General features: G+C 35.5%; 1 protein-coding gene across 1 annotated transcript in view; it reads left to right on the top strand.

Annotated features, from left to right (window-relative positions):
- LOC137944647 (protein transport protein SEC23 D-like) overlaps positions 1-23,389 on the top strand; it is an 81,070-nt gene extending 57,681 nt beyond the window's left edge. Inside the window, 6 exon segments of the mRNA XM_068790353.1 lie at positions 17,129-17,210; positions 17,313-17,428; positions 17,518-17,613; positions 21,068-21,191; positions 22,016-22,104; positions 22,774-23,389. Of these exon segments, the coding sequence (XP_068646454.1) occupies positions 17,129-17,210; positions 17,313-17,428; positions 17,518-17,613; positions 21,068-21,191; positions 22,016-22,104; positions 22,774-22,795 (529 nt within the window). The 3' untranslated portion in view covers positions 22,796-23,389.
- The last annotated feature ends 4,396 nt before the right edge of the window (positions 23,390-27,785 follow it).

The raw sequence follows: 27,785 nt of genomic DNA, 5'->3' as shown, positions 1-27,785 counted from the left end.
GTTGAGTATTTTCGTTTTTGTTCATATTTACTACTTTATTTTAAGACGTTATTATAGAAAGGTCTATAAGGCTGGAAACTACTGGGTGAGGGCTAAGCCTTGACAAACGCCTCTGCCTCAGTTGAGCCTAGCGTTGCTCTCGGTTGTCACAACGACGTTGTACCTTTTTATGTATATTTGGTTAATTAATAAGATAATAAAACAGTTTTTGAGATTTGTTTTGCAAATATTACCTATATATTACTTATACTTAGGATTATTATATAATACCTTAAGAGATTATTGTGCAATATTATAGGAACTTATAGCTACGTATTGTTCTTGGTAATAAAAACATTAGAATTATTTGGATGTTTTATATTTCTCCCAGAACAAGTAGATAATCTTTTAGCCTCTGATATATTCTTATTCCTTAATATTTTTGCCAGAATCATAGATAGAACCTTAGATACATGATTTTTATCTTTATTGCTTAACAATAGTCTACTGTAGTTTAGTTATCTTTAGTTTTGTCTGTTTTACCTTATCTTTATATTCATACAGAAGATTTGTAGAGACTCCTAGGCAAATATTTATACCTAGAAGACAAGTAATTAGAAGAACCCCAAATAATTCACCTCTAAATACTCCAGATTAAAGCAGATTAATGTAGTACCCCTCCGAATTGGTATCTAGAGGGAGGGAGGGAGGGAGGGAGGGAGGCTAAGTGTTTTGACAGCACATTAAAGACAGAAGCGTTTTAGGAACTACCTTCTGGCTAAGTGTTCTGACAGATGATTAAAAGACAGAAGCGTTTTAGGAACTACCTTCTGGAAGTTTTTACAACTATCTCTTCCTTCTCTTACGATTGCTTTCATGCTTATACTTTTCATAATATTAGGCATCGTTCTTGTTACCTTAATACTTACTGCTTTTATTGTGTGTTGAGTATTTTCGTTTTTGTTCATATTTGCTATTTTATTTTAAGACGTTATTGCAGAAAGGTATATAAGGCTGGAAACTACTGGGTGAGGGCTAAGCCCTGACAAACGCTTCTGCCTCAGTTGAGCCAAGCGTTGCTCTCGGTTGTCACAACGCCACTGTACCTTTTTATGTATATTTTGTTAATTAATAAGATAATAAAACAGTTTTTGATATTTGTTTTGCGAATATTACCTATATATTACTTATACTTAGGATTATTATATAATACCTTAAGAGATTATTGTGCAATATCATAGGAACTTATAGCTACATATTGTTCTTGGTAATAATAGCATTAGAATTATTTATATATTTTATATTTCTGCCAGAACAAGTAGATAATCTTTTAGCCTCTGATATGTTCTTATTCGTTAATATTTTAGCCAGAATCATAGATAGAACCTTAGATACATGAGTTTTATCTTTATAGCTTTAACAATAGTCTTCTGTAATTTAGTTATCTTTAGTTTTGTCTGTTTTACCTTATCTTTATATTCGTACAGAAGATTTGTAGAGACTCCTAGGCAAATAATTATACCTAGAAGACAAGTAATTAGAAGAACCCCAAATAATTCACCTCTTAATACTCCAGATTAAAGCAGATTAAAGTAGTACCCCTCCGAATTGGTAGCTAGAGGGAGGGAGGGAGGGAGGCTAAGTGTTATGACAGAACATTAAAGACAGAAGCGTTTTAGGAACTACCTTCTGGCTAAGTGTTCTGACAGAAAATTAAAAGACAAAAGCATTTTAGGAACTACCTTCTGGAAGTTTTTACAACTATCTTTTCCTTCTCTTACGATTGCTTTCATGCTTATACTTTTCATAATACTAGGCATCGTTCTTGTTACCTTAATACTTACTGCTTTTATTGTGTGTTGAGTATTTTCGTTTTTGTTCATATTTACTACTTTATTTTAAGACGTTATTATAGAAAGGTATATAAGGCTGGAAACTACTGGGTGAGGGCTAAGCCCTTACAAACGCCTCAGTCTCAGTTGAGCCAAGCGTTGCTCTCGGTTGTCACAACGCGGCTGTACCTTTTTATGTATATTTGGTTAATTAATAAGATAATAAAACAGTTTTTGAGATTTGTTTTGCGAATATTACCTATATATTACTTATACTTAGGAGTATTATATAATACCTTAAGAGATTATTGTGCAATATCATAGGAACTTATAGGTACATATTGTTCTTGGTAATAATAGCTTTACAATTATTTGGATATTTTATATTTCTCCCAGAACAAGTTGATAATCTTTTAGCCTCTGATATATTCTTATTCGTTAATATTTTAGCCAGAATCATAGATAGAACCTTAGATACATGATTTTTATCTTTATAGCTTTAACAATAGTCTTCTATAATTTAGTTATCTTTAGTTTTGTCTGTTTTACCTTATCTTTATATTCATACAGAAGATTTGTAGAGACTCTTCGGCAAATATTTATACCTAGAAGACAAGTAATTAGAAGAACCCCAAATAATTCACCTCTAAATACTCCAGATTAAAGCAGATTAAAGTAGTACCCCTCCGAATTGGTATCTAGAGGGAGAGACAGACAGAGGGAGGGAGGGAGGGAGGGAGAGAGAGAGATGGAGAGAGAGAGAGAGAGAGCAGCCTATCCATAATAGGATACATAACACTAAGTTAGAAATTATGGCCAGAAAAATAGAAAACTGTGAATTACTCTCCTCAAACATAGATTAGATACAATCGAAAAAGACTCCTGTGATGGGATTGCAGTAGGCATAGAAGAACCAGAAACTTTCTACGTCTACAACCAAGACAAATCTTTTTCTAGCTTACTTGTCAGGGCCAAGATTGTTTTCCCTAATAAACAATCCTTAATATTAGATGCCTTAGTAGACTCTGGCTGTACAAAATGTATCATCCATAGAAGACTCGTTCCCCCTCAGTTTTTCAAGAAAACAACTAAACAAGTTTTTAGCCAACAAGTAGATGGTACTTATAACCCATATACCACCTATTTCGATGAAGGAAAGATCCAATTCTTTACCAACTGCTCTAGCTTTTCTGGATCTTATTCTTTACCTTTGACATGGGTTAGAGCGTTGCTAATATACTTTTATGTATTATGTATTAAACACACACCATCTATAAAACTTAGGAAACAATAAACGCAGTAAGTACCAAAGCGATAAGAACAATTCCTAAGGTTATGAAAAGCACAAGCATAGAGAATCTTTTAGGTTCCTATATATTCTTAATTATTAATATTATAGTTAGAATCGTAGATACATGATCTTTGTCTTTATAGCCTTAGTAATAGTTTTCTGTAATTTGGTTATTTTTAGTTTTATCTATTTTACTTTGTCTTTATATTCTTATAGAAGATTCGTAGAAACCCCTAGGCAAATCTTTATACCTAGAAGACAAATAGTAAGGAGACCTGCAAATCATTTAGCTTTAAATACTCCAGATTAATCAGTACCCCCTCCAAATTGGTATCAAAGCCCTAAGACCTGGAACCCTCCAAAAAATTAGATTATTTAGACCTTAGACTTCCATCAAGATTTGAGATAAAATATATAGGACCTAATTCCCTTAGGTGTCATTTCAACAGTGAAGAACATATTTTACACGGGAATAATCCCCAATTAAATACTATCACAGATCTTATTATAAGTCTAGGTAATAATCTTCAAACAAAGTAACTGAAAAAGAATTCACTTTAACTAAGATACAAGACGAAATTAAGACTTTAAAAATAAAAACAGAAAAACTCTCTGAGAATTTAGACTATCTAAAAAGTAGTAAAGGATCGCAACAAAATATTGATAAAGAAATAGATTTAATATCCCAGAAATTGAAAGGTATCACAATAGAACCTAGAACCTCCTTAGCTAAAAAACCATGGCACTTTTACAGCAAGGTGAAGGATTTACCTCGGAAATAGTAAGTTCTTCTAGAAACCTTAATATAATAGACAGAATAACAGGAAGGAGAAGTGTAGACCAAAGAGATATACAATTAGACGAAATAATAGATATAGATCAAGATATTACTATATTTAGCAAGAATCAATTAAACCTTCTTAACCCCAGACAATTATATAGAACAGGACCATTAAACTTTAATACCGGATTATTTAGACATTACCGAGAAATCCAGATTAGTTGTGTAGGACAAGATTCTGTTAACATTAACTTAATAGCAGAACAAGCCTTTAAAGAAATAGGGGTAAAAGGATTCATTTAGGTCTGATTGTAATAGGGGTAAAAGGATTAGGACGAAAACATCTAGGAACTAAAACCTTACTTAGTATCTACGATGATAGATGGGCAGACCCTAAAAAGGCAATGTTAGGAATCACTGAGGTAGATATGAATCAAAATGGAGGAATATTTTATTGCTCCCCAGACTTCCTTATTGGAATACAAGATTTTAGAAAATATATCAAAATAGGTATTCAGACAAAAGGATATGAATCCTTTGTAGGAAACAATCTTTTATTGTGTATTGAATTCTTAGGAAGGTGTACTTGTTCTAGCACTACTAGGTTCAAGGTTAAAATAGATGATGTAGTTAATTTAATAGGAAACAAAGGAATAAAATTAATTAAGCCTATTAAATATTCTCCAGACATTTTAGCAGGATTAGAATGGAACCTTAAATTTAGAGAAGAAAAAATAATCAGTCCTGAAGAAAGTATCATGTACACAGATACTAAAGGTAACATAAATATTAGATTTAATAGCTATGAACAAAAGAATATAGAAGATACGGAATCAATCTCTAGTGAAAATTATGACCTAATCAATATAGAATTAGAAACAGATGAGATAATATACCCTAAAGAATTATATATATATATATATATATATATATATATATATATATAGAGAGAGAGAGAGAGAGAGAGAGAGAGAGAGAGAGAGAGAGAGAGAGAGTCTGGTCTGCAGGTTCTATACCTAGGGCTTTTAGACAAGGGATGCAAGCTTCTGGGGAACACTGATTGCATTTAGCTCTTTGTTTTTTGCTAGGATACCAAGCACACTTAAAATAAGGATTACTATCTAACCCTGTATTCCATGACCACGTATGTACACATTCTGAAGTAGTGTCCACTCTTAAGGTTCTTATTTACTCAGAAAATATATTTTTTAATAGGGATCATTTTTTTTTAAATCGATTTTGGTGAGACCACTATCTAACCCTGTGTCGGCCTAGTTGCGTCCTTGGATAACCCACACTAGTCAGCCTCCCTTGCATACAATTAGTTGGCACACAATAAATCTTTTCTCATATACACAAATTTGTCTACATACAAGATATTCGAGCGCTCCTTTGAGTCTCTATGTCAATGTCTGATTGATTGGCACTCATCCAGCCCCCCTATATATTGTTGGGGAATTGCTGACCACATGCCCCTTCGAATGGTCATGTGCTTCTTGGCGCATGCCTCCTCATGTACAACCGCCCCAGCTAACACCCCATGGCCCACGTGACTAGAAACCGTTTAGGAACCATTATAAGCTGAATTTTGATGGTAGCGCCTTTGGGAACCCGGGTTTGGATGGTTTTGGCGGGGTGATTTTTTATCTGGGCGGCACTGCCATACTCTCTTACTATGGCCCTCTCGGAATTGCTGACTCGACCATTGCTGAGTTATCTGATCTCCTTCACAGCTTGTGTATTTTTAAGGATCGCTTTAGTGGTCTCCTTATCATGGAGGGAGACTCCAAGGTCGTCATCGGATGGTGCTCCACCTCATCCTTCCCCCCGTGGCGTCACTGGCAGATTTTTCTTGGTATTTTGGATATTGTATCCACCATTTCTTGTACTTCGTCTCATATACTTGGATCAGCCATTTAGGTTGTTGATTTGTGTGCCTAGGTCCCCCCTTCAATCTCTTATTGTTAGGGGAGGTCTCCTTCGATGCATCTTCCCTTTCTTTGAAATAAGTTTATCATCATTAAAAAAAAAGTTGGCTGCCACTAATCTAACATGCCTCCATGCCTTGGTGTTCAGGCACTAGTCCGTATGTGCCCTGCCTATACGTGCAGTGCCTAGGGGTGGCATCGAGTCGAGTCGAGCCGAGTTTGAATCTGCATATGTTCGAGCTGGGTTTGATTTAAATACTTCAAACTCAAGCTAGAGCCGAGCCCAGCCTTAAGCTTAAAATTGGAATTGAGCTTGAGCAGGGTTCAAGCTCCAACTTACATTTAAAACTTTGCATAAAATACAAGTCAAATAAACTGTGCATAAAATTATGCATAAATTTTACTTAAAATTGGGCATGACCTTAGTACATAAACTCTGCATAAAATTGTCTATAAACTTTGCATAAAATTGTTTATAAACACTGCATAATATTATGCCAATGTGACTTATATAAAAACATGACCTATATACAAAATGTGACTTTTATATACATTTCCCACTCTCTTGAGCCTAGCCAAACTCGAACCTGTATATGTTCGAGCTTTGCTTGATTTGAATACTTTGAACTTGAGTTCGAGCTCAAGCTTAGCTTTGAGACTAAAATTGGAATCGAGCTCAAGCCCAAGAATTTTAACCAAATTTGAGCTCAAGCTCGAGTCGGGTTTGAACTTTAACCTACATTTAAAACTTTCCATAAAATACATGTTTAATATTAAGTTCAAAGAATCCTAAAAGTATGGAAAACAAATAGAGATAATCTTGCATATCAGAGTTATTAAGAAACGAAATATGACTAGCTCTATAACTCATAAAGGATCTCAAAATAATTTGTGTTGCATAAATTCTGTACTACATTGCATGGAGAGAATAAGGATGAAGGAAATCAAATGGGAGAAATGAGCTTACCTGTGGCTGACATATATTCCATGACTTTCGTCTGCAACGCCCAGGTCAGCAATACCTAAATGCGGTTGTGCAATCAAGAGATTGAAAGCGCTGAAGATGGAACATGGCAGAAATAGGTTGAGGAAGGACTGAAATACGAAACTTCCCTAAAAATCTGACCATGCATATTACTAGTGGTTGGTAATATGCATGCTCTCTTTTCTTTTCTTTTCCATTTTCCTTGTGCATCCAAACAAGAGAAACCACATTTCTCTTTTTTTTCTCTCTTATTTTTCATGGGCATCGAAACAAGAGAATCGATCTTTTAGTCCCATTCCTCTTCTTGGGTAAATCTTCCTCAACGTACGTCATTTCTGAATAACTGGTGCGCCCAACACTATCAATAATACCATACGGTTTGACATTGTGCACAACCCCTTTAGGGAAAAACCTCGCGGAAGGGAGCCAGTCCTGGTTATGAAACAGCTGAGTCTAATCCCTCTCCGACCACAGATCGTAGCCTCCAGAAAATTAAGACCTGTTAGCCAAAGCCTTCAATTGCTCATCGGCTTTGATGGAAAAGAGAGTTGGGGCTCGCTCAACAACCTCCCACGGTCGCTCAAGCTTAGAAACTGCGGCTCTAAGTTCCGCCCTCTGCCTCATTTCGTAAATCTGGCACTCACGGCAAAGACGGGCCTTTAGGAGCTGTTTGGCTTTTTTGGCCTACATCCGTTTCCACTGCCATTTCGAGACTCCGCCGAGGTAGATACAAGGCCCCCCACCCAGTTTGTCACGAGGTCAGATGAGCCTAAACTCACTTGGGCTAGCGGAACTCCAACTCCCGTGATGGCCTACCTTCAATTCGTCAAAGGTAGAAAGACAATGAAATAGGAAGAGAAAGTAACCTTGTATTAATACTAGAGAAGATTACAAGGAGTGACTGTCCAAGGTGGAAGGCCAGCACTCTACAAAAACTCTCCCTCTCGTCTATGCTGAATGAATCTACAAGGGTTGAATGCCTTGGTATTTATAGGCTTCAACCCCTCCCTTCTCTCATGCTTCCGTCCAATGAGAGCAGAGATCCTCCCTTATAAAATCTCCTTGATCTGATCCTCCATTCAAATCCCTTGATTTGCTCCTTTTTCTTAAAATTCGTTTTACCATTGTTATTTTCCTTAGACACTTTGTTAGCCGAATAATTCTTTCTCTCATATTCGGTTAACTTTTGAGCAGTAGATAAAGTTGAAGCTAATGTCTTTCTTCCCGTGGGCTGAGCAAGAATTGAGAAGACGGGAAGTAAAGACATTAGCTTCAGCTTTATCTACTGCTGAAAAGTTAACCGAATATGAGAGAAAGAATTATTCGGCTAACAAAGTGCCTAAGGAAAATAACAATGGTAAAACGAATTTTAAGAAGAAGGAGAAAGGGGAAAAGAAGTCATGGGCAAAGGACGCCAAGGCTAGGCCGGAAGAGAAGAAACGAGGGGACAAACAAAAAAAGGTCCATTGTTTCATATGCGAGGGATTGTCTTAGAAAGAGGTTCCTCAATGCTGTTCAAATTGAGGTGAACAATGGAAGGATTGAGCCTAGGTTGGGCTCCTTAACACTTCTCCATGCTGTTGTCCGTTCAAAGGAGGAGAAGGCTGCTCCACTTCTGGTAAGACCCTTAAGAGAACATCTTTTTATCTCTCTAACACTTGCTGGACGTATTGTTAGAGCAGTGGTGGACATTGGCGCCACCCACAACTTCCTTTCGTCGGAGGAGGCTAGGTGCCTAAATATACGAGGAGAGAAAGATGGGAGCAAAATGAAAGTTGTAAATTCTGCTGCTCGTGAAGTCCAAGGCATTGCCAAGAACGTCCCGGTGGAGATAGGCAAGTGGGTTGGATTTCTGAATTTTACTATTGTTGTTATGGATGATTTCAATGTGATTTTGGGAATGGAGTTTTTCACGGTTTGTAAGGCATTTGTAATGCCGCATGTTGGCGTAGTGGGGATTATGGACGAGAAAAGTCCTTGTACTATTTCTGAACTTGACAACAAAGATGTAACAAAAAAGGACTTAATGCTATCAGCCCTCCAGCTTAAGAAAGGTCTTAAGCAGGGCCGCTCTTCTTACATTGCTTCTATTTGTGCTATAGAGCAGGTAGAGGTCATGCCTACCCCTAAAGAGATACAAGTCGTACTGCATGAATATAGAGATGTCATGCCTGAACAACTTCCAGCGAGTTTACCACCTAGGAGAAGGGTGGACCATTGCATAGAGCTTGAGCCCGGAGCAAGAAAGCCAGTACAAGCACCATACCGAATGGCGCCCAAAGAGCTGGATGAACTGCGAAGACAACTCAGTGAGTTGTTGGACGCTGGGTTCATAAGGTCAAGCAAAGCACCTTATGGGGCCCCTATACTGTTTCAGACTAAGAAGGATGGAAGTATGAGATTATGCATCGATTGTAGGGCGCTCAACAAGGTAACTATAAAGAATAAGTACCCTATTCCTCTTATTGCAGATCTCTATGATCAGTTGAAAGAGGCGCAAGTTTTCTCCAAATTGGATTTGCGGAAGTGGTTATTGCAAAGTTCAGATTGCTGAAGGAGACGATCTGAAGAATCTAAAGGTGCATTTTGGATACTTATTATGCTATAAATAGGTTCCGTATCTGACATGTATTCATCTACTTCTATGAGATCTTGTTGGACATTTTCTACAAGGGTGGATCTCTTAGAGTTAATGTTTTGTCTTTTGGGATAGGTGTTGGCTAAGTGTTCTGTTTGGCCGCAAATATAACAAGAAAGTTTATTCTTATAGGTTCTTTTTGGGTTAAATCTTCTAACATGTCTATCTTTGTTTAAATATGGTTTCCTACTTTTGAATCTACGGATAAAGTATCCTTTCTTGAAGTATTTTTTATGTTTTCTTAGTTTCTGTCCCGAGTCTTTTAGACCATAAGCTTGGGTAGTATATATCTGCTTACAGATCCCATAATCATCTCCTTTAAGTTGTCTTTGTATTTGAATGTCTGTACATTTTTCTTGAAGGATGGTCATAATAAACTTGGTTCTTTGTCCTATTGAATACACTGCTGTAGGATTTGTTGTTTCTACGTTTTGCCATTTATCATATATTTCTTTTCCTAGTGCTCCTGCTAATTTCCTAAATAACTTTGTGCCTAAGTCTTTGTTGAAAGAATTTCCTGAAATACAGGTATAATAGTAATCTTGGAGAAATTTCTTAACATATTTATAATTATGTAAACTAAGTTGCTCTAAATAAACTACTGTATCTTTTTGTAATGTTACAAATCCTAGATTAGGGTCATCTCCTGTTACTAATTGATAAACTTTATTAACAAAATTATAGGGATTGGATCCTAGGCTCATTAGATGGCCAAATTCTTCTGGATTCCCTCTTTCATAACTTTCCCATAAAGCTTTTACGCTTTCTCCTAAAAATGTCTCCAAGTATATGTACATTTCTTCTACATCTTGAGACTGAAAGTTCTGAATATAGTCTGACACTACCTGATTTTTCCAAAGGTCTAATACTGTTGTCCATTCTTGGGATCATGGGCTGAAAGATTAAAAAAATTTCCTTTGCCCATTTCTTGAAACTTTATAGGTCTTTCTATTTCTTTTCTTTTTCCTTTGGGACGTATCTTGTGATCAAAAGTTACTCGGTCACTATAAGGAATCCTTGGCATATTACCAGAATAATATACTTCCCTAGGAGGAGTTCGTGGATAAGTGGTATAACTATTTCGGGGAATAGTATTAGAGCTTTCTTCATCCATGTATTATTTGATACTTATAGTTTCTTCATCTTTTGTTGGCTCTAGAGGCATTTTTCCTATTCTGATGTTAGTTTCTTGGTCATAGTACAGATCTTCTTCCTCTTGGAGATTTCCATTTTTAATTAAGTGTTCTTCTAAATGAAAAAGTTCTTTTTCTGTGAATTTTAATTCTAGTTCTTTAGGGTATATTATTTCATCTGTCTCTGATTCTCCTTCTATGTGAACTAAATCGTAATTTTCGCTAGAAATTGATTCTGTGTCCTCTGTATTCTTTTGTTCATAACTATTAAATCTAATATTTATATTACCTTTTGTATATGTATATATAATACTTTCTTCAGGACTAATTATTTTTTCTTCTCTGAATTTAAGGTTCCATTCTAATCCAGCTAAGATATCTGGGGAATATTTGATAGGCTTAATTAATTTAATTCCCTTGTTACCTATTAAATTAACTACATCATCTATTTTAACTTTAAACCTAGTAGTACTGGAGCAAGTACATCTTCCTAAAAATCCAATACATAATAAAAGATTGTTTCCTACAAAGGATTCATATCCTTTTGTCTGAATACCTATTTTAATATATTTTCTGAAATCTTGTAGTCCTATGAGGAAATCAGGGGAGCAATAAAATATTCCTCCGTTCTGATTCATATCTACTTCGGTGATTCCTAACATAGCTTTTTTAGGATCGACCCATCTATCATCATAGATGCTGAGCAGAGTTTTGGTTCCTAGGTTTTTTCGTCCTAATCCTTTTACCCCTATGACAATTAAACCTAAATGAATTAAAGTATATAATTTCTTAATTTCTTTGAAAGCTTGTTCTGCTATTAAGTTTATGTTGACGGAATCCTGTCCTACACAACTAACTTGAATTTCCCTATAGTGTCTAAATAATCCAGTATTAAAATTCAAAGGTCCTGTTCTATATAACTGTCTAGGATTAAGGAGATTTAATTGATTATTACTAAAGAAAGTAATATCTTGGTCTATATCGATTATTTCGTCTAACTGAATATCTCTTTGGTCTACACTTCTTCTTCCTGTTATTCTATCTATTATATTAAGATTTCTAGAAGAATTTTTCCGAGGTAAATCCTTCACCACGCTGTGAAAGTGCCATGGTTTTGTTGATGATGAAGTTCTAGGTTCTATTTTGACAGCTTTTAATTTCTGAGTTATTAAATCTATCTCTTTATCAATATTTTGTTGCGATCCTTTACTAGTTTTTAGATAATCTAAATTTTCAAAGAGTTTTTCTGTTTTTACTCTTAAGGTTCTTAATTCGTCTTGTAGTTTGTTCAAAGTAAATTCTATTTCTATTACTTTGCTTTGTAGATTATTGCCTAAACTTATAATAAGATCTGCGATACTATTTAATTGTGAATTATTTCCGTGTAATATGTGTTCTTCACTATTAAAATAACATCTAAGACAATTAGGTCCTATGTATTTTATATCAAATCTTGATGAAATTCTTAAGTCTAAATAATCTACTTTTTTAAAAGGTTCCAGGTCTTAAGGCTCTGATACCAAATTTAGGGGGTACTAATTTAATTTAGTCTGGAGTATTTAAAGGAGAATTATTAGGAGATCTTCTTATTACTTGCCTTTTGGGAATAAAAACTTGCCTAGGGGTTTCTACTATTCTCCTATTGGAATAGAGGGATAAAGTGAAACAGATAATACTAAATATGAAAAAGTTACAAATAACTATTGTTAATGCTATAAAAACAAAGATCATGTATCTAGGATTCTTCCTATAATATTAGCAATTAAAAATATATAGGAGACTAAGAGGTTTTCTAGTTGTTCTGGTATGAAAACAAAATAGTTAAATAACTCCACAACTTATATAAATAAAAATATATAGGAGACTAAGAGGTTTTCTAGATGTAAGGTTCTGTTTGGACGGAAACTTGAACTAAGCCTGTATGTACTACTGCTTCAGGCAAAGTTTGGGAGTGTTGGATAGGAACTTCTGTTAGGGCTTCATCTATTTCTTCGTAGCATAACAATTTATTATCTAATTTGACTATGGAGTTGTCTATCTATTGTTCAAGGGCAAGAATTGTAGAATTATTGGGTTGTTTACAGCTTCCTGGAAGTTTACAGGGACAAGATGTTGATTCTGATACCAATTTAAAGGGGGTACTAATTTAATTTAATCTAGTCTGGAGTATTTAAAGGTGAATTATTATGAGATTTTCTTATTACTTGCCTTCTAGGTATAAATATTTGCCTAGGGGTTTCTACTACTCTTCTGTAGGAATAAAGGATAATATAAGACAGATAATACTAAATATGAAAAGATTACAAATAACTATTGTTAATGCTATAAAAACAAAGATCATGTATCTAATATTCTACCTATAATATTAGCAATTAAAAATATGTAAGAAACTAAAAGGTTTTCTAATTGTTCTGGCAGGGAAACAAAGTAATTAAATAATTCAACCACTATATAAATAAAAACAGGATACTAGTATAAGTTCCTATATTTTAAATCTTCTACCGTAATATATGGAGTTGTAAAAAAGAGTTAGATATATATAGTATATAGGTAATATGGGTAAGATTATTCTAAAAAACTGTCTTAATATTTTATTAACTAACCAAATAAACATAAAAGTATAGCAGCGTTGTGGCTTCTGGGAGCAACGCTTGGCTTCGAAGAGGCAGAGGCGTTTGTCAGCCCTCACCCAGTTTCCAGCCTAATATACCCTTATGTATAAACACAAAAACAAACACCAAGCCACACAATCTATAAAACTTAGCAGACAATAAAAGCAGTGAAGATTAAACAGATAAGAACAATACCTAAAGTTATAAAAAGCACAAGCATGGAGATGATTACGAAAAATAAGTAAGAAGTGTAATTCTCGAGGGGTTTATCTTTAGATCAAAGCTGTTTAGATCTTTATGCTTACTCCTTCAGGTATGGGAAACGCAAGACACAGAGAGGTGTGCAATTTCCTAGCATTAAGCTTCTGCCACGGGCTCCAACATTTAGTCCCAAGAAAACAAAGCCCTGAAACCTCCTTGGGTATAAACGGGCAGAAACAAGGGACGCATGGACCGTGAAGCATCAAAGGAATACCGCAATGCTTTTACTCTGTGCTTGGGATTAACCCCGGGTTAGAGGAGGAAGGTACAGATCTAAACAGACAGAGATATTCTTTGATTAAATATCTTTGGGTTTGAGGATCTTCCTCTTGATCAATGTTCTTAAGCACAAGTTGTTGTTCATTCGTAAGAACATTAATTTTATGCATTTGTGCCATAGATTGTAGATGAGAACAGCTACAATCTTGGTCTTCTTCTGATTGGCTGGATGAGGCATAATCAATATCATCCCCAGAATCAGAGTTTAAGAGAATTTTGGCCAACTGAATTCTTAATCCTTCATCAATCTGAAGTTTGTTAAGTTTCTCTTTAGTTTTGCATCTATTTGAATAGTGGCCTAATTTACCACATTTGTAACAGACAATTTTCTTTTTGTCTGGAGGATTTCTTCTAGGAGGTGGTCTCTGACGAGGAGGAGGTCTCCTAGATTCATGACGAGTCTTTTGATGAGACTGTCTTTTTGGATATCTCCTACTCTGGTGTGAATAGGGTTCATGTCTCTTAGAGTGAGAGACTTTACCTTTTCCCTTCCTTTGATTGGAAGGTGATGGACCTGTGTCACAAGCAAATTGTTCACAGAATTCACCAAGCTCACGCTTTCCAGTAAGATTTTGTTTCTTAAGCTGAGCTTGAAGCTTTAAATCATTACATAAGGTCAGCCCTTCTTGGATGATAGCACTGGTAAGGAGACCATATGTATATTGATGGTAGTTTATAATTCCTACCTCATTACCTAACCTTTTTCTTACCTTGCTGGCAAAAAGAGTTGGTAAACCATCAATAAATTTTGCTTTCCAATATTCATTATTGGCATCTGGTCTTTGTGTAACCTTAGTGAGGAAAACATCTTTATACCAGCAAAACTGGCCAAGTGTTCGACACCTAAGATTTTGCAAAACCTCTCTTCCCTTATCTGATTGGGAAGTCAGATTTCCAATGAAATGATGAACAATACAGGAAATCAAGGTATAAACTGCATCGTCCTCACCTAGTTAGGCTTGGCCAGATTCAGTTTTGATAACCTTCTTTGAATTATAAATTTCCTGATGTTGTTTAGGGGTGAGGATATTATCCCACCCCTGCAGTAAGCATTTCTGCAATTCCTTGATCGAAATTCTTATGTTGCCGACAGATTGTACAATACATAAGCATTCGGTGACAATGTTCTAATATCTGATATTCAGATAATCCATCTATATTCCATTCATAAATGGATTTGCCATCATAAGATTTTTTATCTAAATAAACATTCTCCTCATACAATAGGTCTTGAGGTGTAGGCCTATGGTAATAGAGTTTGTTAGGTAGATCCCATTTCCGAGTAGAGTTTTTCTCATAATCCAATTTTTGGATACGCGGATCTTGTATCATGTCTTGAAGAATTTCTTCAGTCTGATTGACATTGGTTAAACCTAAATCTTTGAGATTAGAGTTTTGACCAATATCAGAATCAGAATATGCTGAAGGAGTTAAATCCTCAGAATTTTGAGATGAAAAACCTTCATTTAGTGAGATTCTAATGTTTGAATACTTTTCAGAATCTTCGCAGCTTTTGCTTCTTTGGCTTGTTTTAGTTGATCTTCAGAAAGATTCAATCTTCCAAGCTGAGATAATAATTCATCAACAACTTCAGAATTATTATCCCATTTAAAGTTCCTAATAGGAGCGGGTGGTTTGATGAGCGGTTTATTGTTCATCAACAAAGGTAATTTTCGAGAAGATAAGTTATAAGGATTCTGACAATATTTCTCTGGATTTTACCTTTATCCAAAAAATCTTCAATACGAATTAGCTGTTGGCCAATTGTTTTGAGATTTAAATTGGTAAAATTGTTTTGTCTCCTGATTTGACCCATAGGATTAAGAGTGGAGAGAGAGAGAGAGATGCTCGTGCTTGTCAGCCAACCAGATGATTATTGTCGGAGAGTAGACAGTTAATGACCCTATGTGCTGTCTTTCCAAACCATGAGGTCAACAACCTGTCCTAAGAATGTATCTGTTCTCAAGGTGGTTAAGAAGGTTTCTTGCCTCATCCATCCCAGTGTTGGTCAAAGCACGCCTCTGATTAAGGTCTCAAGGACAAAATGTACCACTGTGATGAAGGGAATTTTGGACCTTAATTTGAGTGTGTTTGGCATATGCATGTAGACCTCTGACCCAGGATCAAGCAAACATCTGGTGAAGTTATCTTTCTGGACATCAATTCGTAATCCACTAAAAAAACTGAGTGAGCTTGCAGATGGATTTCATAGCACTAAATGCAGAGTGAGGGAGGGGATGTGGAGGAAACCATGAGACTGTTCAAGCATTGTGGCCTCTGCTTCATGGTTTGAGGCTGTCTAGAGATTGCTTTTTCATCTTGCTTAGACTTGAAGGAGCCTCTTCAAATGTCACCTAGTGGGCTTAGGCTAGATCCCTCCATTTTGGAAGCTCTCACATATGTTTAAGGAGATCGATGACAAGTTTTTTTTTTAAAAAGTTCTCTTGCTGTTTCTTGGGTATGCACCCTTTGCTCAGCAATTCTCCATGATATTTCTTTCGTTGGGAGTGGCTACAGCAGTCAATCCTATCATGGGTGATTGCATTCCCCTCGTATAGATGGACTGGCGATGATGGGCTCCTTGCAGTCATCTAATGTTTTTAGTAGCCAGCTCATGTATCTATTCTGTACTATCTAAAAATAAAAATGACAGAGAGAAGGAAAAGGAAGTGCTGTGCAGTGATGGGGAAGATGCAGTCATTAGATTTTGTTGGTTCTCTTATAAATGTTTCTTGGGAAGGGGCTTAGAAGCTCTGTTTGTGCACCAAATTGGTGTATTGGTCTTTGTTTCACCCTTATGATGTTATTTGTGGTTGTGATTTGGAGCTTGGATGCAGGTGGTACGAAGCTGAAAGCTGCTTAGCCTTTGCATGCATCCGCTCTTTGCCCTTGATTTCTCATAGTGGAAGACATAAAGGCAGATTATGTTGTTGTTTTTTCTATTGAATTTCTTTAATATTACATAAAAAAATTTATGGGAGAGGAAGGGAGGAGGGGAAATTAACAGATTAGTGTCTGGAGTGCCAAAAAATGTAAAAAAGGGCTTGCCGTCTTTGCTGCCTGCCACAATGGTAATGAGGCTCTGTGCTTTCATGGACATTTTGATTGTGTGGTCACTACCTTCTCCATTGATTACATGAAAATTTTGCGTTATCTTTATTCTTAAATAAAACATCTATGAGTAAGCTGATTGGTAGTGAGTGCTAGATTACCCTCAAACTGGTTTGTTTGACTGTTTTATTAATTGAAAGAGGGTGAAGCTTTATTCCGATATTACATGTATGACTCAACACAAGTATATGACTCATAATGGGCAAGGATAAGCTATAGTCCACTACTGTCTATATTTTGACAGTTTCATGGGTAGCTTAATCTAAGTTCATTTTTGAAAATATAATTGATGTTTCAGATACCGGATGCTTAGCCGTTCATATGCCTTTCGATGCATACTAAGATTGAGAACATCCTCTGATTTCCAGCCAGGACGCTCGGTATGGTCTTGGAGATCTTCAAAAACATTTAAGTTTTGCTTCTGATTCATATCTAACTAAGAGCTGCTCTTATGTGGTCTGATTTACTTTTTTCTTCTATAGTATGGTCATTTCTTTGCAGATCCTCAGTATGAGAACGTTCAGCACATTATATGTTGCGACTCTTATGCCACTTATGGTTATGACTTTGATTTTTCTAATTCTGTGGGATTCTCGAGGTATTCAGATCCTGTCTTGATGTCATATACTGAGAAGGATGGGTCTTTATTTTAGAAATATGAAACAATATGTCTTAAATCATGTACAGACAGACAGAGCCTCCTGTGGTACAAATTGCTTTCCAGTATACTGTCATTGTGCCACCTGAGGAATCTTCAGTTTCAGGATCAAGTGCTGAAAACAAGTACGTATAACCAGCTGCCATGTGCTAGGAAGTCCTTGTCTTTTCATTTGTGGTCATTCTGTGTTTTAATCAACTCTAAAATTTATAATTGCTCTTACCTACAGTTAAAGTTGTGTAAACATCAAAGTTTTTTTAACCCAGAATCATATGTATTTTAGGTTTCTTGTAGTATGTCATCACAAGGATTTCTCTGGTTTTTCATATTATATTGTAATTAGTATTATAGAAGCAGTGTATGGAGATCAGAAATTGGTCTAATATTAGAGTTTCTTGGGAAGAGGAGTAATAAGCTGTTCTCTATCTCTTTTTTCTTTTTTTGTATAAAAGCGAGATAGTAATTTATTAGTAGAGAGAGGTACAAGATGTTAAAAGCAAACTTAAAAAGCATACAACTGAATAGTTATTAGCTGTTCTCTATCTCTTTTTTCTTTTTTTGTATAAAAGCGAGATAGTAATTTATTAGTAGAGAGAGGTACAAGATGTTAAAAGCAAACTTAAAAAGCATACAACTGAATAGTTATTAGAGGACATTAAAGAAAACAAATACAATAGCACAACCAATCTATTACAATGTTAAGCAATGGGAAGGGAATCTCCCACAATGAGTTGTTGTTCCAAGAAATCAGTTAGATGATTCACATCCCCATAGAGTGGCATCCAACTCTTCCATCAAATGCCTATAAAGGTCGATAATTTTCTCAAAAATCAGAATTAAGCATCAAGGTGAGGACTTCCCTGAACATCCTGCTGGAAACAACAGCCAAATCACCTCAATGATGGCAGGATTAGAAAAAAGATTTGGTAAACACTCTTAAGGCCTATGAGGAGGATCAAAAACTCTACCTCAATGGGTCACACTGCATCCACCAGCTAGGCTAGGATTGCTCTGAGATCAAAATTGTGCTTTTACCACCTGTTCTATGGTGGTGTCTACTCCTTGATTGTCTCCATTCTAGCAGTCAAATGTGAGGCAATCAGCTTTCTGTTTCTCTCTGAATGGATCCAAGGAGAGGAAAAAGGTAAGGAATTTCATTGGACCAAAATTTTATGTAGTTCTAAATCTTAGTTGATTAGTCAATTTGGGAGGTCCACTCCTCAACCTGTAGACCTTACTGTTTTCAAGGCTAAACTTATCGGGACTTATTCTTCTCTCTCTGACCGGACCTAACATCTTATACTGAGATGAAGACTATCTTGGCAACTTATTCAACTCTAGCCCTCATAGAGCAATAAACAACACTGTTATGCTGGAAATTTGCTGCCATTTTCATCATTACTTTGTTTCTCTTATTCATGCAAACTTTTTTTTAGGGGATTGTTTGACTTTCTTCAAGCATCTTCTAGGGGGTTTTGTTGGCAAAGAAATGAGTTTTGCCAGCCTCAAACAGCAGCTGCAGCATTTGATAATTACTCTTTGCTTTGGTCAATGCTCTTGTTAATGTCACAAAAAAGATCTTGGTCATTGTTATTGTAAAATAATCAGATATGAGAAAGATGAAGTTTTGGAGTGAAGAATAGCCAATTCTGGGAAGTCTCACTTTGCGTCAACATTGATCAACCCCTATATAAAGATGTCATCGAGTTGATGTGCAGAGCAAACATACCATGTTATAATCTTGCCACTCATAATTGCATCGTGAATGAAATGACAATTTGCTTCAATGTATTTAGTTCTCTCGTGAAATATTGGATTGTTAACAATAAAACTAACAGCCTGATTGTCACAAAATATTGCCATAAGTTTTCAATTGAGAACCCAAACTCTATCGCTAAAGACTTAATCCACATTATTTCACAAGCGGCATACGCTTGACCTTGCTAGTATAGTTTGTTTTGGTACTTTTTCTAGGTCACAAGGTTACTGCTCATAAATGTGCAATAAGCACTCACTGAGGTTCTACTGATTTTAGACTTTACATTGTCAACATTTTGAAAACCTCATTATTTCTAGATTATGGTGTGGTTTATGAAACAATCCCTGTCCACATTTTAAATACCATAATATCTGTTTCACAACTTCAACTCCTCAGGTTTTCCATAAACTGACTGACAACACCATCAACATAGGAAATATTAGGTTGAGTCTTAAATCAGCTTACCAACAAGTCTTGTAGTATTGGGTCTTATCTTTAGGTATTGGAGTCTGACATTATCAACATAGGAAATGTTAGGTTGAATCATTGGATCGTTATTCAGTTTGCTAACAAGTTGTCTATATTGGGTCTTATCTTTAAACATTGGGTTTTGTTCATCATGCAAATTTGCATTTGTTTGCATCACTCTCTGTTGACTTTGCTCCAAATAAACCTCTCTCAGCTTATCTTAGTCTACATATCAGTTGTATATTTCCTTTGTGTTCGTATAATTCTCTCCTTGTTTCATGCAACATCAATATTGAGGAAGTAATTCAGGTGTCTTAAATCCTTGGTTTGAAAATGTTGTTTGATATTCTCACTTTCTTGTTGTGTAGTCATCTACATAGACTATTAAGATAACAATACTTTTGTCCCTCTGGAGAACAAAGATAAAGTGGTATGAATGGCTCTTTTTAGACCCCAAGCCTATCATCGTTTGACTGAATTTATCAAACCAAACTCTTGGCTCGGTTTTAGACCATATATTGCCTTTCCAATCTACGAGCCCTATATTTCTCCCCTTGAGCAACATATCTAGGATATTGCTTGATATAGGCCTTTACAATAATATCTTCATAACAAAAAGACATTTTTAATGTCCTACCCTTTATTAACAGTAATAGAATTGGATGAAATTTAATTTGACATCAGGAGAAAATGTTTCATAAAAACCCAGTGACAACTACAACAATGTGGCTCTGATACCATTAAAATAATCAGAATTAGGAAAGATGAAGTTTTGGAGTAAAGAATAGCCAACTACAGGAATTCTCTCTTTGCGTTAATCTGAGATTAGGATATATATCGAACCTTCATCCCTTAATAAATTTGTCTAATGAGTTTTTACAAGATGAGACTAAAATACCTGTGAGTAAAAGCCTACCTGTCACTCAGAATAAGTTGAGGGACTGAACTACCATTAACTTAAAAAGCAAGCTCTAAGCATAAACCACAATAACAGGAATGCCCCTGAATTATAAGAAACACCTGTCCACAGTTGTTAAGAAAATCTTATTTGCCTTTTAGAAAGAAAAAAATATGAACATTGATGTTAACAATATTTTGTGGAATTGGATTCTTTTGACTGATGATTGATAGGTACTAGTATTTAATTACTCGAGGAAAGAAAATTTTGAAACTGTTTCTTTTTTTTTTTAATTCAAAGATGTTTGTTGGTAACTACTCCGTGAAAAACTTTCTCGTATATTGTTTCTGTTTTGGCCTTTTTCATTGTTGAAATGTGGTTGTCAATGTCTTCCCCTAACTGTCAACATTCTTCTCACTGCATTTTTTATGGCATAACAATGTACTTTCTTTAGGTCCAGATACTCCCTTAAGCGGCACTTAAGGATAAGGACATTTCAATATGCTACAGCTGCAAATATGAATGAACTTTACGACAGCGTTGATCCTGAAGTTGTGTTGTCAATCCTTGTTCATAAGGTTGTTTCGTATCAAATTTTTTTTGCTGTATTTTATTATTAGATTTCATTTGTTTCTTAGTGTAGAACAAGCTAGTTTTATTGAGAGTTTGGAATATCTTGGTTGAGTAAGACACTTCTGTATTTGAGAGGCCTAATATGCATCACCATTCTGAATGGCTTTTTGAGCATTGGCGGGAAATTTGGTTTAAGGCAACAATCTAGACCTGAAGCTCATCTAAACGTTTTGGGTCCAAAACAGTTAGTGTTGTTGGATTAAAAAATTGGACCAGGGGCTATGGATGAACTCAAGTACACATGAGCATTATCTAGGTAAAAGGGGTGTTACATCTTTTAGGTAAGCTAGAGATTGATGCATTAGTGCCTTTTCCGTGTGATACATTCTGTAAATTGTCACTGTTGATGAGTGTGTGTGTGTAGATATATATATTTGGTTTTGTTTTCTCATTAGCATTTTTTTCTTTGTATGCATTTAATAATATGGAATTGACCATTTCAGAAAAAAAAAAGGGGAATTTGTCAAATGCTTAGCTATCTGCAGTACTTTTTTGACTTGATTGTGGTAATATGGTTTGTGAACATGATTTCTCTGCCATTGATGTTGAATCATAAATTTCCTGTGCCAAATATGCCTTCTGGTTTACTATACTTCTTAAAGTTCCATCACATGTGGAGAAGGGAAAAAGAAGGAAAACTGTTGTGTTTTCGAGTCAATTAAACTAGTCAAAAACATTAAGGTCAGTCCTGACTGGAGACTTGAGTACCACAATCTACTTTATATTGATCCTTCCTGCTCATTTGCCCTTGTTTGGCACAAATTTTCAGGTAATTTCAGCTTCTTTGGAGCAAGGAATTAGGGAGGGAGGCATAACAGCAGATCCGGCACTCCCCTTTCCTCCTCCACAAGACTCTAAGTTATTTCCTTTTTGGTTCTTCAAATACTGATGCTAGGAGGAAGGCATAAAATTTGGGTTTACATTCCAGGTTTTGGAATTTGATTCCTACCTGTAGCCTGTAGTTAGGATTTAAAAAATCCTTTAGTTGTTAAGTTTGATTGTGAGCTCATAAATATTTAACCAAGTTATTCCAACTGCACTGTCACAAGAAATGTGTTTCCTTTTTGTGGTTCATCAAATAATCATACCAGGAGAAGGCCCTAAAATTTAAACATAAGATTTAGGGGTTAGAATCCAGTCATTCTGTTTGTCAAGTCCCATAAGGATGTTGTGTGACATCCTTGTGCAGAAACAGATCGATATGTGATCTTAACTGGGGTCATATTCTTGCAATCACATGTTAAATAGATTATGTTTGTTGAGTCTAATGGTGGGTTTGGAAATATTTAGCTCAAATGCTGCAGGGTTACAGGAAAGTAATCCTGACATGATGGGGCCACCGAGTGGAAATCAAGGATCATCTGATTGCTCATTTTTCTTGGATTATATGCATAATCTTTTTGGAATGACCAGCCAGATGGACCCTACTCTCTCCTTTGGGTTCTAGACCTTTTTTAGTTAACGATTTCAATAACAGTGTTTAGATTGTTTTGCTTCACCTACTAATACTAATGTTATTTGGTGCAGGCCTCTTGCGAACAACAATTAACAAACTGAAACAAGACAGAAGTATCACTCCAAAGCTCACATTTATTCAAGGGGGACAGGACGATGCCACTGTGTTCGAAAACTATCTCATAGAAGAGCAGGATGTTGATGGTAATGGTTTAACAAGTGTGGTAGGCTTTGTATCCTTCTTGGATGAAGTGACTCAGCGGGTGGCGGAGTATCTTGCATAAATGAGTTAGCTAGATAAATGTTCTTGCAGTACCAAATCATGCTTTGTGTCAAAACCCATGGAGCAGCCTTTGATATCGCATTGGTATTTTGCTTCCTCGTCTTTTAGTTTCTGCTCTTTTCAGAGGCGGTAGTCAGAAGGGGCGACGAACGAGTCGTCCACCCCTATAATCACTTTCGAGTGAAGAAAGAAATAGGTCCCTCATCTGTGTCCCTTAGAGTGAGCGACAGAGAACTAATTAGAATCGAGAATACTGAAACCGAAAAGTATTTCTTCCCTTTTTAGAAGCAACTCGTTCATTTTGACGGTTACTACATCGAACTGTGGGACTCATAAAATATGGCTGGACATCGTACTACTTTCTTTCTTTCTCCTAATTATTCAATCCTATGGTTCAATTCTCTGCAAGCTGAAATGTCTTCATGTCTCTTCATTTGCACGGGAAAAAGGTCGGCCTAGTAAGAAGCTCAGGACTTCCACTAAGGTTTTATAATTTTGAAAACCCCAACTCTCGTTATGTATTTGGTTGCTCTCCTGTTCTTCCCTTGATTGTTTTTTCTTGGCAGGAGGATTATCGAATTGATGTTGTTGATGATGATGTTGATTATGCCGAAGATTTTGATGAGGATCATCGTGAAGGTATTACTTTTGCTCGTTTTTTCGTTTTGTTTTAGCTTTTTGTTTTTAGTTCACTTTAGGTGCTTCAATTGTATTTATGGGTACGGAATATGGATTATGAAGATGAAAGCGAACTGACGAAGAGGGATTTTTCTAAACTCGAATTAGAGCCTGATCATGCAAACCGCCCTTTATGGGCTTGCGCTGATGGCCGGATCTTTCTTGAGACATTCTCACCGTTGTATAAGCAAGCCTATGATTTCCTCATTGCAATTGCTGAGCCCGTTTGCCGGTATTTAAGATGTCCTTCTATTTTCTTCTACTTAAAACTCTGTGGTTGCTCATTATCATTTTGTTGGAAAAATGTTGTGCAGGCCAGAGTCTATGCATGAGTATAACTTGACGCCTCATTCCTTATATGCTGCTGTTTCTGTTGGGTTCGAGACTGAAACAATAATTACTGTTTTGAACAAGCTATCAAATACTAAGCTCCCTAAAGAAATGATTGATTTCATTTATGCTTCAACTTCTAATTATGGGAAAGTAAAACTTGTACTAAAGAAGAACCGGTACTTTGTGTTGTCCCCTTTCCCAGTGGTGCGAATTTGGTCTCGTATTCCACAAGTGGTTTATTATTATTATTGATGTTGTTATTATCATTATTATTATTCTTATGGTGATGAGGGGAATTTGGAACTTATGCTTTACATGATACTTGCAGGTGCTGAAGACTTTGCTGAAGGACGAGGTTATATCTAAAGCGAGAATTTATTCCAATGAGGTAATTTATTTTGCTGTTATTTTCTTCATGCATGTCCACTTTATTTTTCTGAGGTGTTATTCTGAGTTGTGCCTTTTTATATTTTGTCTTTTATCTTATCTTTTTGGCGAGTGATAGAAAATTTCTCTCATCATGGTAATTTTAATATTTTTAACGACATCAAGTAACTAGTAATGGAAGAGTATTTTTTTATCTGACAATAACTAATTTTATTTTTTTGTTTTTGTTGTAGGTGGAGATTTTGCTCATGCAAGGACGTATATTATTTTCTAGCATTAAGAGAAACAATTATAGTTTGTAATTTTATAATGGATTTATAGTTTTTATTTGGGTGATTGTAAAGTGATAGTGATATTTCATTTAATTTTGTTGTGTTTGATTATTGTTTATAATATTATGCAGTGTATAAAGTGTTTAGACTATTTTATGGAGTGTTTATGGAATGTATAGATAATTTTATGAAGTGTTTATGGAGTGTTTATGGAGTATTTTTGGAGTGTTTATACAGGTATTATGTATATTGATTATGCCCAATTTTAAGTAGAGGTCATGCCGAATTTTATACAGGTATTATATACATAAATTATACTCAATTTTAAGAAGAGGTTATGCCTCAATCTTATACATGTATTATATAAATAGGTTATGCCTAATTTTTTGTAGAGGTCATATCCAATTTATGTAAAATGTATGTATAATTTTATATATAATTTATTTGATATATATTTTTTGAAAATTTTTAAATGTATGTTGAGGCTCGAGTTCGGCTCGAGCTCGGTTAAAATTTTTGGGCTCGAGCTCGATAACAATTTTAGGCTCGGCTCGAAGCTTGGCTCGAAATATTTAAATCAAGCTCGACTCGAACATAGGCAGGTTCGGGCTCGGCTCGGCTCGGCTCGGCTCGATGCCACCCCTAATTACACACATTGGTTATCCACGATTTCATCCAATTTCATCTATAATCTTACTTCATCTTGGTACTGTGATTATACTGATTGTCACATGGGCCAAACATAATCATGCTTACCAGTGGACATCTCCATCATGATAGGTGCAATTTCAACTGATTTTTCTATTACCAAAAATTTAAAGAATCATGTAGTTGGAAGTAGGCTGCTCTCTTTTGTAGTGTGGAATACCAAATGTCTGACATGGTCTATTTAAAGTAACTTATCAGGAACTTTGGTGGTGATGCTATTGGATGAAAAAATTTAAATTTCAGAACTTCTGTTGTGGTTGCCAGTCATTTGGAGTTGTTGTACTCACGTAGTGCTTGGTGATATCTTATATCGCGATCTATATCATATAAGATTCTATATCAAGAATATGTTAATGAAGCATAATATTATCATATCTATTCTTGATAATCCTTTTCTACATTTGCTTTCATTTTTCTCCTATCAAATAGTCTGGCTATTCCATGTATTTCTTAATAAATTCTTTCTTTTTTCTTGTTGTCATTGAAAAAAAATTCTTGTTGTGCCTTGGTTTTTGTGTTTTTTGCCACAAATTAGTTGAGCTGCATTTTACTGATTGGTGTTCTGCATCTTGTCCAAGCATATTGATTTGTTGTACGTTTATATTTGAACTTTTCTTCTTATATTACTTGACCTTGTAGATGCAATGTCGAGAACCTGTGTGGCTCGATTATTTGCTATTTTGAGGGTGCCAGTTTTGGATGTACCACCCGAGAGGTGGCCTAGAGTTGGTTGGTCAATGCTACCACATGTTTGCACTTGCAAAGACATCATGCTGCTGAGTTATGTAGGAGTTTGTCCTATGTAGAGGATTGAATAATGTGGCAATGATGAAGCTGTCAATTTGCTCTAACATGAGCGAGCCTCTTCATGGTATGAGCCCTCCATTGGTGGGTGCAAGCTGTCGATTGTCAGTCACTTGTTAGAAATAATGTTGGTTTTGAAGAAGACCACCTTGGATGTGTATACCTTGAGGATTTCATTTAAGAAATGATCTTTAAATAAGATGCTAGGTTCACACCTACATAAGATGTATGAGTCCATGTTAAAAGTCAGTTTTCTACAATGACAACCATATATATGATTTTTTTAAATATTATATTGGTATTTATCAAATAAATATTTATTTTCTTCTATTTTAAAAGAAAAAAACCCTCTTTGGATATGTGCTTAATGATGATCAGTTCTTCTCTATTAAGGGTAAAACAAAGCATCAATTATGGCTTGATAGATAGATAGATAGATAGATAAATATTCTTGCAGTACCAAATCATGCTTTGTGTCAAAACCCATGGAGCAGCAACCTTTGATATCGCATTGGTATTCTGCTTCCTCGTCTTTTAGTTTCTGCTCTTTCCAGAGGCGGTGGTCAGAAGGGGCGACGAACGAGTCGTCCACCCCTGTAATCACTTTCGAGTGAAGAAAGAAATAGGTCCCTCTTCTGTGTCCCTTACAGTGAGCGACAGAGAACTAATTAGAATCGAGAATACTGAAACCGAAAAGTATTTCTTCCCTTTTTAGAAGCAACTCGTTCGTTCATTGTCTAACTCCCTTCCTAATAACAAGAAGCAAATGCAGATTAGGAAATAAGGAACAGGACTCTCCTTCGGAAGAAATGACTACAGGGAGCCTTGAAGAGGAGCATCACAATTCTCAACTCTGCCATTATCTGTATCTTCCAATGCATTCATTGGTAGGACAATAAGTACTTCCCCATGAGAATGATATTTGAACATGTTGGGCCGGTAGTTAAGGATTATCTTAAAAGAAGGAAACATATGTCGAAACATACCAAGTTCTACTTTGAGGGTCATAACATCTATATACCCTTTCTCAAATCTAGGGTAACCCATGAAAAACACTGAATGGATCAATAATACATTTCTTTTCTTGGATGGACTTGAATTATTGTTAAATTCCATGGTTTAATCCATATGAACTAGGTTTTATAACTTTTATATAAAATTTGACTTTTACAATCTTCTATTTTCTCACTCCAACTCATACCATAGACCACTAGAGTGTGTAATAAAAGGTATGTATCTAACAACATCAATACTTTTCTTCACTTCAATTTCCAATTTAATGCACAATTGATGGCAATTCAGCTGTTGTAAGAGATGATTTAGTTAATTTTGATAGTTGCATAAGACATTAACATCAACGCTTAAGGATCATTTGTGTCGACTTAGGAAAATAAAACGGTGAGAAAATTATTATTTTTTTTACTAATTTTCTCATTGGATGATGTTTTTATTGACAAATTCTCTTAGAAAATTTTCTTGCATTTGTGATGCCATTGAAAATAAAATAAAATAATAATTACGTAGTTGTAGTGTTTACAATTGGAACAAAATAAGAAATTAAATATAGAAAATGAGCAATCAACATAAATCTTCTTGGCTTACTTTTCCCATGATATCAA

The sequence above is a fragment of the Aristolochia californica genome, unplaced genomic scaffold (genome assembly GCF_029961685.1).
Source record: "Aristolochia californica isolate CCGP_79_NKW_82.1479 unplaced genomic scaffold, dmAriCali1.0.hap1 SCAF_11, whole genome shotgun sequence".
NCBI classification, from domain to species: domain Eukaryota; kingdom Viridiplantae; phylum Streptophyta; class Magnoliopsida; order Piperales; family Aristolochiaceae; genus Aristolochia; species Aristolochia californica.
Note: the sequence above shows the minus strand (reverse complement) of the source record. Positions and strands in the feature narration are given on the sequence as shown.